An 11,685-nucleotide genomic window follows, 5' to 3' on the forward strand; every position below is an offset into this window, starting at 1 on the left:
GAAATAGCGCCCGAGGGCGCTACGACACAATTGAAGAATATTCAATAAAATATTTAAAAAATGTAATTGTTTTGTTTTCTTATTTTTTAAAGCCCTTTAATCGTGTCATAACGCCCATAAAAAAGTGAAATAAAGTCCGGCGTGCTTTATGTCACATTTAAAAGTGTCATTGCGCCCGTGGGCTTTATGTCGCAAAATGTGTGTCATAAGGCCCAAGGGCCTTATGACACTGGGCGTTATGACATGTACCCTAATAATATATATGTATAAGTATAAGTATTTATAGAAATATTTCTTATTTATGGAATGATCTTACAAATGGGCTATTTTCTTGGCTGTAATGTGTGTGGGCACTTGCAAAAAATTAGAGTTCTGTGGCGGAATTATCAAATGGCTAACATGGTGATGCGACTGATGATGGCCCAGATGACCTATGGAATGGCCATTGGATTGCATTATGAGTGATGACTGCTGAGCTGGGGGCAAGTAAGCAGCTGCTGTGGTTGAGTGCTGGAAATGATGTTGCTGACGATGTTGCTGCTGTTGCTGCTGCTGCTGATGGTAGCGTATCTCATCGTATAAATGCGAATCCAAACTGCCCTTGCGTGACTTGGGCGAGACGACTGAGTACAGAGATTCCTTCCTTGCATAGGCATAGGGCGGTGTCTTGATCGATGAATTGTTGCTGGGTGTGTCATACAAATCCACTACCGGAACGACAAATGAAATAAAGATAAATAAAAATACAAATTATTATGTATTCTCAAATAAGTTTAAAATATTTTTCAGTAATAAATCTGTAGAAGGATCTGTGCTTGTTTTCAGTAACAAACCAAACTATTTTTACCTACAACACCTTTGCCAAAATTCATTAACAAATTAATGAATAATTCTTCGAGAACATTAAATTACTTAAATAGTTTTTTGGCTTAGGACAATAAAATAATACTAAATACTTATAAATTAATTGGGATTCAAACACAGCAACTGCATTACTTAAGTATACGAATTCAACCCCATTTTGCTTGGTTTAAATGTTGTCAAACTGAGTTTTATATTAACTCATTAATTATGATTTCATTTTTAATCTAATTAAAATCTCTTAAACTTTTATTTACCTAAGAAAGATCTATCAATTTTAGAATTGGGTTATTTTTTTAAGTATTTAATACTTTGGTTGCCCAATTTTTATATAACAAAGAGTACCAAAGAGTCTCACAAGAATAAAAGTTTATAATTTCAGCTACTCTGAGTACTAGTTATTGGTAGGTATATAATGCATACAATTGTCCTAATTTTAAAAAATCGTAAAGAAAAAAATGAAAAAATTTAGTCTACTTATAAACGAACGATCGAATCAATCGGTAACCTACGCACCACTTGTTCATTTTAGTTTTACGTCTAATTCTTTTGATTCATTATGGGACTGAATGTCCAAAATGTCATACATATTCGCATGAACATGGAAATGATTGCTGTTTTAGGATCTTACTTATTAATTAAGATCGTCTTCAGATCGCTTTTGTAGTATTACAGTTTATATTCATTATGTCTTAGATTCTATCCTATTCGAATTATATTTCCTTAGTTTAGGCGACACTTACATACCCTCATTTGTTTCCAATATGGCAACAGGCCCATTTGGTGGTTGGGGCAGTGGTTCTTGAAAATTTTTTCCAAGTGCTGCGGCCTCAGTGAGAACGACTTCAGGATTTGAGGCTTGTGTGGTGACTGTGCCATTGGCATTATAGACGATAGCCTCTTTATGATGATACCTTCGAAATACATAGAGCGTGCCCAATGTGAGAGCAGTCAGCAGCAGAAGAACCATGACAATTAACATGGTCAGCAGACCGGATTCATGATCGTTTGAACTTTTGCCGGGACTCGACGTTTCGCCAGTCACAAAACCGGCGAGATGTTCCTGAGGAGATGGAGCCGCATTGGTGATCACATGTATAACATCAGAGGCTGGCAAACTTCCAGCCGCGGTGGCTGCATGAAGATTCTCCAGTGACTGATGGACTATGATTTTCGGCGTATGCTGACCATCATCTTGGGATGGCTGCTTAATGAGTATTACCTCAGGCAGGGGACTCGGTATGACAGGTCTGGGAATAATACCCATTTTCTCCAGAGTTGAGTTTACAGTCTCTACAATGACATGGCTAACATTAAGAGGCATGGAATGCTCTTGTATCAGACATGATCCTGATTGGGGATGGCAAGACATATTATCACCACAATCGCAAGCCTTGCGACACATAACGCCATAGGTACCCACTGGACATGTTTGCTCGCAACTATAAATGGATTATCATCACTATTAGTTCTTAATGATGGAGGTCACTTACAATTGTCCAGCCCAGCCAGCTGTGCAATGGCACAGACCCGTCTTGTTGTCACAGGCAGCTCCATTCTGACACTGGCAAGGATTCCGACAGTCCAAACCCCAACGATCGTGATCACATCCTGTAAATATTCAAGTAAAGTTTTTTAAAAAATTTATGTATTTTAAGAGATTTTTTTACCACTCACTTTGGGTACAATGTTTGCCCGTATAGCCTTCCTCACAGCTGCAGATGTCGGGCATAACGCAGCTGCCACGCCCACAGCCGCCTCTGCATATGGGCTTACAGGTGGCCTGACTATCGGAAAGATTGCCCTCATAGCCTTGGCAGCAAAATCGCACTGTGCGAGTTTTATTCAAACTCTAGTTATCGGGAATTCCACAAAAGAGAAGAAAAAAACCAATTCGTACATTATGATAAGCTTCTCAATACATTAATAATAAATACTCATTGCCATTTTGAAACCATTTCAGTTATTATCGAGACTTTCTACCATTCACAATAGGCACAGAAAAATGAATTTTGTTATACAATTTATGATGCCAAGCGGCATGTTTCTCATGTGCATAACGGCTATAAGAGGAGTAGAAACATCCACCACCAACCCAACTTTGACAGATACAGCTACATCTTCTTTTGAAGATATAATCAATACTTCGTCTACTAAACCACCATTTGAAGTTCCCACTAAGCCAGGCCATAACACGGATTATCATAACTCGTCATCTCTTACAGCATCAACGTCGGAACCCACATCTAAGACTTCAACTTATTCAAAAGAAAGAACCTCTTCTTCTTCTGTGGAAGTGTCTTCATCAGTATTTACTAAACCTAACGATAACACGAATAAGAATAACACATCATCCGCTTTAACATCAACTACGGAACCTACTTCACCTAAAAGAACCTCTTCTTCTTCTGTAGAAGATTCTTCACCAGTTTTTACTAAACCTGACGATATCACGAATAAGAGTAACACGTCATTCCCTTTAACATCAACTACGGAACCTATTTCAGCTAAAAGAACATCATCTTCTTTTGTGCAAGAGTCTTCATCAGAGTACGCTGCTTCACCTACGACAACTTCCTTTGATGTTTCAACTAAACCAGAGGACAACAAAACTATGATAACCTCTTCTCCACTGGTAGAGTCTTCACCAGAGTTTAATACTACAACTGGGGCACGCGCAGTAACAAAAAAAGCAGAACAAAAAAACCCAATTGCATCCGAAAATTATAGTTTTCGTATGTCTGCATGGTCCATAGTAGGCCTTGTAATTTTAGCTATTTCCATAATTTTTTTTGTAAGATATTTAATGCTTAAATATAAAATGCGATCAACCTACAACAGATAATTCAGACATAAAATTAAAATTAAAAGCTAAGGAATGTTAAGAAATTTGAATCAGTAATCGAAAGAACGAAATGGATTAATAAAATTAACAAAGTGTATTTTATTACTGATTTTATAAATATCGTGCAACGTATGGAGTAATTGTAATAATATACAAATAATTTATAAAAAATCATAAATATTTCTTGAACGTTTTTGTCGTCGAAATATATACATAAATTATAAATACCGAAATGGTATCAAATAGGAGACGTTGAAAAGAAAGGGCAAGATGTTGGAAAAAGCCTTATCAGAAACTTGATTATTTTAATTTATTGCTATTATTTAAATTATTTAGCGGCGCATGCTAATACTATTCCCAGTAGAACTTTATTAATAATTTATGTTCGCCCCGAAGTACAAATAAATTTGATGTATTTGAGACTGTACAAATTGTATGGGCATACAAGTCGCATCCTCCAGATTTTTTGGCTCCCAAAACTGTTTGAAGTTATATATCTTACAATTAAACAAAAAATATCTATATCAGAAGGGCTGTGCGAAGAATTAATTTATAATTTTTGTATCTCACTGAAACAAACGTTTAATGCTCATTGAGTTTATTAATAGTTTAGATCAATGAACTAAAAAGCTTTACACTAAGTGAAAAATATACACACTTTAAACAAACTGTGGTTGAATTAAATCTGCGACAGATTAAGGCGTTATAGAAGATGCTTAATATATTCTAATAGTATGTCAACTATTGAGTATGAGCCACAGAATCAGCATTACTTGAAATAATTTGGTTAAATTCTTTAAACTCAAAACAAACGGCAACATATTAAAAAGTCAACGGTTAAAACTAGAATCAATTTGGATTATCTGTTGCAGTAATAAACTATTCCGAATTGATTAGATAAATTTTATATGTGGATGAATTTCTGTTCACACGGAATATAGCAAACAAACAAAACTTATTCTGATTGTATGGAAAAAAAATATAATAATTAAATACGTATGTGAGAGTGATTTAAACAGAAGGACGTAAGTAGATCGTCTCGGCTTTTCCAAATGGTAAAAAATTTAAAAACTTGATGATGTCGAGGGACTTCCTTATCTTTGAGGTGTAATTTTAAAGTATCCTCTCTCAAGGAATAAAAAAATAAAGTATATTGCAATTTTTTTAGGAATTTTTATACCCTTGCAAAAAGGGTATATTCATTTTGGTCAGAAGTGTGCAAAGCATAGAAGGAAGCATCTCCGACCATATAAAGTATATATGATCTTGATCAGCATGACGAGACGAGTTCATATAGCCATGTCCGTCCGTCCGTCAGTCCGTCCGTCCGTCCGTCTGGATCAATGCAAACTCCTCCTAGACCCCTCCTCCAATTGTCATAAAAATGTATATTTTTCAGTTTAATATATCTGTTAATGACTGTGCCAAATTTGATAAGAATCGGGTAACTATTTCATAAAGCTCCCATAGGAACAATCGGTGGTGAACAGTGACTTTGATCAGTATCTTCGTTATTTCCTAAGCCGTTCTTTCGCAAATATTAGACCTTTTACACAAAAAACTTGCAAGGGTATACAAACTTTGACGCGGTCAAAGTTAGCCCCGGCTCTCTGGTTTCTTCTTATATTGTAAACAAAGCAGGATGATTTATTTTACGCATTTCCTCAATAAATTGCCAACGCAATGAGCAAATTACAGAAATAAATCACAAGAGAAATGCCAAAATTACCATGTTTGAAATCCCACAAACTCGGATTGTGCGAAATGTGTAATAACTTTTAAAAATCTAATTATTCATTTCATAAAATATTTGAATGAATTTTCCAATCTTCTCCTATAAATACCGAATAGTTTTTTGGTACAATTTTAGTTTTTATTAAGGCTCTCAACAGCGTGCTATTGGCACAGAAGAAAGAAAAATAATATCAAAAAATGAATCTCCTTACACTTTCAATATTACTATGTGGGATTTTGTTCTTGCAACTATCAAGAACAGATGCAAACGGCACAGGATTAAGTCCAGGTAACCTTGCGACCACTGCAGGACCACCTGTCTTGAGCCCCCAAGATTTAAGTTCAAAACACCCAGAACAAAATTTAGAACAAAACCGACCGAATCAGCAACCTGTAAACCCAACTTCTCCGAGCCCCCAAGAATCGAGTTCAAGTTCGAGCCCCCAAGAATCAAGTTCAACACACCCGGGACAAAATTCAGATAAAGCAGGGAACAATAACTTAACGAACCAGCAACCTCCAAATCCAACTTCTCCGAGCCCCCAAGAATCGAGTTCAAGGTCGAGTCCCCAAGAATCAAGTTCAACACGCCCAGGACAAAATTCAGATAAAGCAGGGAACAATAACTCAACGAATCAGCAACCTGTAAGTCAAAATTCTCCGAGCCCCCAAGAATCGAGTTCAAGTTCGAGCCCCCAAGAATCAAAATTAACACACCCGGGACAAAATTCAGATAAAGCAGGAAACAATAACTCAACGAATCAGCAACCTCCAAATCCACCTTCTCCGAGCCCCAAAGAATCGAGTTCAAGTCCGAGCCCCCAAGATTCAAGTTTAACCCACCCAGGACAAAATGCAGATAAAGCAGGGAACAATAACTCAACGAATCAGCAACCTGTAAGTCAAAATTCTCCGAGCCCCAAAGAATCGAGTTCAAGTTCGAGCCCCCAAGAATCAAAATTAACACACCCAGGACAAATTTCAGATGAAGCAGGAAACAATAACTCAACGAATCAGCAACCTGTAAGTCAAAATTCTCCGAGCCCCCAAGAATCGAGTTCAAGGTCGAGTCCCCAAGAATCAAGTTCAACACGCCCAGGACAAAATTCAGATAAAGCAGGGAACAATAACTCAACGAATCAGCAACCTGTAAGTCAAAATTCTCCGAGCCCCCAAGAATCGAGTTCAAGTTCGAGCCCCCAAGAATCAAAATTAACACACCCAGGACAAAATTCAGATAAAGCAGGAAACAATAACTCAACGAATCAGCAACCTCCAAATCCACCTTCTCCGAGCCCCAAAGAATCGAGTTCAAGTTCGAGCCCCCAAGAATCAAAATTAACACACCCAGGACAAAATTCAGATAAAGCAGGAAACAATAACTCAACGAATCAGCAACCTCCAAATCCACCTTCTCCGAGCCCCAAAGAATCGAGTTCAAGTTCGAGCCCCCAAGGTTCAAGTTCAACACACCCAGGACAAAATTCAGATAAAGCAGGGAACAATAACTCAACGAATCAGCAACCTCTAAATCCAACTTCTCCGAGCCCCCAAGAATCGAGTTCAAGTTCGAGCCCCCCAGATTTAAGTTCAACACACCCAGGACAAAATTCAGATAAAGCAGGGAACAATAACTCAACGAATCAGCAACCTCGAACTCCACCTTTTCCGAGCCCCAAAGAATCGAGTTCAAGTTCGAGCCCCCAATCAAGTTCAAAACACCCAGGACAAAATTCAGATAAAGCAGGGAACAATAACTCACCGAATCAGCAACCTGTAAGTCAAAATTCTCCGAGCCCCCAAGAATCGAGTTCAAGTTCGAGCCCTCAAGATTCAAGTTCAACACACCCAGGACAAAATTCAGATAAAGCAGGGAACAATAACTCAACGAATCAGCAACCTGTAAGTCAAAATTCTCCGAGCCCCCAAGAATCGAGTTCAAGTTCGAGCCCTCAAGATTCAAGTTCAACACACCCAGGACAAAATTCAGATAAAGCAGGGAACAATAACTCAACGAATCAGCAACCTGTAAGTCAAAATTCTCCGAGCCCCAAAGAATCGAGTTCAAGTTCGAACCCCCAAGAATCAAAATTAACACACCCAGGACAAAATTCAGATGAAGCAAGGAAAAATAACTCAACGAATCAGCAACCTCCAAATCCACCTTCTCCGAGCCCCAAAGAATCGAGTTTAAGTTCGAGCCCCCAAGAATCAAAATCAATACACCCAGGACAAAATTCAGATAAAGCAGGGAACAATAACTCAACGAATCAGCAACCTGTAAATTCACCTTCTCCGAGCCCCCAAGAACCAAGTTCAAAAGCAACGACCAAAAACACATCGAATCAGCAATCTCTAAATCCAACTACGACACGTTCTTCAGGACAAAATTCAGGAAAAGCAGTGAATGAACCAAAAACGCCAATTCAAAGTGGCGGATTCGTTTCTAAGGCCCATTGGTGTGTGTGGGGTGTATTATGTCTTGTAATTTTTGTTGTGTCGTTTGTTGTCTGTGTGGGGTTCCTATTGTATAGACTCAAATTTAGCATATTGTACAATTAAAAATATGAACACAAATCAGGAATTCTAAAACAAATTAATTTACAAATTGTTTGCATGTAAATAATCAAAATTTGATTAAAAGTAATAGTCTTTGCAATAGAGCTCATAATTATCAGACCCGATTATAAAACTCAACTCTTGATTTCGATTAGTTGCAAAAGTACCATTAATTTTATTTTTCCTTATAGGTACCTGTTGGTAAATTCTATTATTATTTTAATAATGGAAAGTTGAGTTCAATCTACCAATACAATCATATTATATAAAAGGCAACAGCAATAATTTATGAATCTTAAAAGTATATTTTCACAATCACACAATAAAATCATACAATGAACTAATATTAAAGCCGCCAAGTTTAAAATTTCGAGAATTTTTAGTAGGTACCTCTGGAATAACATCGTTTCCTTTTGTATAGACTCAAATAAAATAAAAGAAATATTTTCCAACTTACTTTTACTTAACATTTATTTCAGCACAACACTTTGATATGCCGCATAACTTTAGGCAGAGCTTTGGAAACACTTTAAAATTGTGAAAACCCTAAAACTAGGCTATAATTTTTCCTATACATGAAGAGAGCCTAAAAATATGTTATTTTTGTAGGCATTACGATTTGAAAAGCATCCCTTTTACTTGTAGATTTTTAATGTGGGCACTTTTAATGATCTTATCCATCATCTTCAATGCCATTTTGCTTCAACGGCTGATATGCCCTTTTGGACTTTGGCACATGTAAATTAAAGCGCAGATTGTTCAATGTAAATCTCAGTGGAACTCATAAAGGGCAGTTACTGCTCCACCCAACCAACATCATTATTATTATTGTCATCATGCCCCTTGAGTTGTGTGTGTGTGTGTGTTGTCAATTTAATTGAATAACTGAACCGCTTCTCACACTCATTCCCAGTTGAGATGCCTTCCATGTCCAATCTGGATTCCCAGCTCTCACTCCCACTTTGAATTGCAATCCCGAACCAAATTCTATTTCCCGGCTTACGCATTGTTCGCCTCTGATGGATTTGTATCTGTGTAAGTATTTATTTGTAAGCAAGTGTGTGCTTGTGTGTGTAACAATGTGTGTTTATGCCATAAATGAATAAGGCGGAAATTTTAATATAAACAGTGAAATTCGATTCGAGTTTTGTCTTCTGATTCATTGTATTCATAATTATGCCTGCCTATAAATGTTTGTAGCACCCAAGTAATTGACTACAAGTTGAGCAATTCTTCACTTCCCTCATGCCATCAATCACTATTTTATATAATTTAAAAAACAAATCTTTCGGCACATTTTTTTTGTGTAGTTTAAGTTAAGTAAAATCTGAAACAAGTTTTCCTGTCTGTGTCTCTTAAATGGGAAAACTCTCCTGCAAGTGTGATGCATGTTAATTAATTAGATGAAATTGGCGAATTAAGTGCGGCATGACTTGAGATAATTGCTGTTGGTGTTGGTAAACTCAACTAACTGGTCAACTAGGCCAAACTAAGCCATGTGAAGGAGAGTTCCTGGAGAACAAAATTGGGAAATAGATTTCTTCTGCTAAAAAAAAATCAATGAATTTTCTTTCAACACAAAACTCTTTAACACTTTTTAACACCCCATTCGAATGGCTAAAATGTTTTAAGAGCTCCAATTAAAATAATTATGAAATTAATTTTGTGGCAAGCACACACACACATAGATTGATAGATTCAACTATTTCGAGCCGCACAAATCATTGGACACGAAAACTGAAAAACTAAGCCAAAAAAATAAAAACTGGCTGCTTCTTGTCATGGCTATAGCAATGCTTGGCAACTCTATGGCTCTATGTCTATCTGTCCGAGTTAGTGATGCAATCAGAAAGTGTGTCAACAGCTTCGTTGTCAGCCTCCGTGCACGCAAGTTGCAGTTGGAGATCTTAATGGTATTCCATTGGAATCGAAATATGTGCCCCAATGTAGTTTTTTTGTGTATGTGTGCTGGATTTTCCGCTTTTCATTTGCACTTTCCATCACTGACACCATGACATAATTATTATATTTTTGTTTACCCAAAAACCGAAACCAGCTGAGCCTGATTAGGCTACCCCAAGTAATACTTTTGCTAAAAAAAAAGCGAAATCACAAATATATCCAACCGGATTCTGAGCAAAAGTTGGTAGCAAAGCATGGGTTTTGTCTTGGGTATGAGGACTAATTTATTAGATTTGTGCAAGAGTTGAATAAAAAAAACTATTAGTAATAACTTCTTGCGAAGTGAATTAAATTAGTAAACTGTGAGTAAAATATTGTAAAATTTAATCATAAGAATGAACATCCAAAAGTATTTAAGCCAAAATAACTTTCCCTAGATAAGGAAACGATTCCTTTAGAGTATTTCAACTTCAGGTAAAGTGTTTCCCTTTATTACTAATTGCATGTTACGTATACGCCCCGGGTGCCCAAAAGTTCACAAGAAGTTGAATAGTCAAGGACAATTTTCAGCTTGTTGTACTTCACAAATTTTATAACCGGTTCATTTGCATATTTCTTATTTCTCACATAAACTTCAATTTCCGTTCTTGTAGAGGAAACTCTTGCACAATAATTAAATGTATTAATTGATGTGACAGAGAACGTCATATAATATATATACATATATATATTTTTTTTTTGTTTTCAAAATTATACTCATATTTTTTATAAACTAAATTGAAAATCTAAAATCAAATTGTTACAATTTATGAGTGTATCTAGCCAAATGTTAAATGACTTCCTGGTTTGGCTAATGAAATCAGGTTTGTGGGCCAATTGGCCATATGGATGAAACTGGAAAGTGACCACTGCTGCGAAGGTGGCGGTGGTGGTGTTGATGGTGGTTACCCATGATGTAAGCGACTGGCCGATTGCCCGCTTAGGCAGAGCCGGCAGTGAAACACCTGCACCAAATCCATACACTTACCTGCACCTTCATCACTTCGCGCATTTCCGTCTTGTATGTGGCACATCGTGGTGGAATCTCTAGGCACCAACTGGATGAGCGTACACGCACTGGTTGCATTTCAGGCACTTGTATTACCTCCACATAGGGCTCTTCCCGTATGCAAATATTACCAGGGCCAGTGACAATATTTTGTAATTGAACCTGACCCTGAATGGAGGGCAAAACTAATGTTGTGGCATCGATCTCTTTTAGATTTGTATTAATACGAAATGCATTGCTGTTGTTGTTGCTGCCATTAACCTGACTGAAGCCCCGAAATGGCAACAGAAGAAAAATCAACAAGGACCACTCGGAAATGAACTTATATTTTGATATGATCATTTTTGTATATTTAAAGTAAAACTTGTTATTCTAACATTTATTCATTATAACTATATAAGAAACAAGTAACTTTTTTCTAGTAGTTTTTATTCACTTTTAATACAATTAGTTTTTAAACTTTCTTTAGGTTTTTTTGGTTTTTTTATCCGCTCGATTTTTATTGCGTGTACGTCTGGAACGCGACTCTCATTGAAACTGTTTTCCCCATTGGCAGTGATTCTGTTACACACTCTCAAGTGTTCCTTCTCCAAAAATGAATGAATAAACATACATATTCACACACACACACACACACAATAACACACTCAAACGGTTGGTTGTCATTGCAAATTGGCGACAACAACAAAAACAACAACATCTACATTAACATCAACAACAAGCTAATGAAGGCCTC

General features: G+C 36.9%; 1 protein-coding gene across 2 annotated transcripts; it reads right to left on the reverse strand.

Moving 5' to 3' along the window:
• Positions 1–91: 91 nt before the first annotated feature.
• LOC6642368 lies at positions 92–11,385 on the reverse strand. 2 transcript variants are annotated; one of them, XM_002064740.4, is made up of 5 exons: positions 10,929–11,384; positions 2,539–2,713; positions 2,355–2,472; positions 1,609–2,303; positions 92–707 (listed from the first exon to the last, which is right to left on the reverse strand). In XM_002064740.4, the coding sequence occupies exons 1-5, from the start codon at positions 11,289–11,291 to the stop codon at positions 313–315; spliced, it is 1,746 nt and encodes a 581-aa protein (XP_002064776.3). In that variant the 5' UTR covers positions 11,292–11,384; the 3' UTR covers positions 92–312. The 2 variants fall into 2 exon arrangements, with proteins under 2 accessions (XP_002064776.3, XP_046866846.1); XM_047010890.1 differs by having other exon boundaries at positions 620–707; positions 1,605–2,303; positions 10,929–11,385.
• Positions 11,386–11,685: the final 300 nt, after the last annotated feature.

The sequence above is a fragment of the Drosophila willistoni genome, assembly GCF_018902025.1.
Source record: "Drosophila willistoni isolate 14030-0811.24 chromosome 2R unlocalized genomic scaffold, UCI_dwil_1.1 Seg167, whole genome shotgun sequence".
Taxonomy (NCBI): Eukaryota; Metazoa; Arthropoda; class Insecta; order Diptera; family Drosophilidae; genus Drosophila; species Drosophila willistoni.

Coding starts and splice junctions, on each gene's coding strand:
- LOC6642368 (XM_002064740.4), bottom strand. CDS start 11,291: ATGATCATATCAAAATATAAGTTCATTTCCGAGTGGTCCTTGTTGATT. Junction 2,473..2,538: donor GGGCAAACATTGTACCCAAA/GTGAGTGGTAAA, acceptor GAATATTTACAG/GATGTGATCACGATCGTTGG. Junction 2,304..2,354: donor GCTGGCTGGGCTGGACAATT/GTAAGTGACCTC, acceptor ATCCATTTATAG/TTGCGAGCAAACATGTCCAG.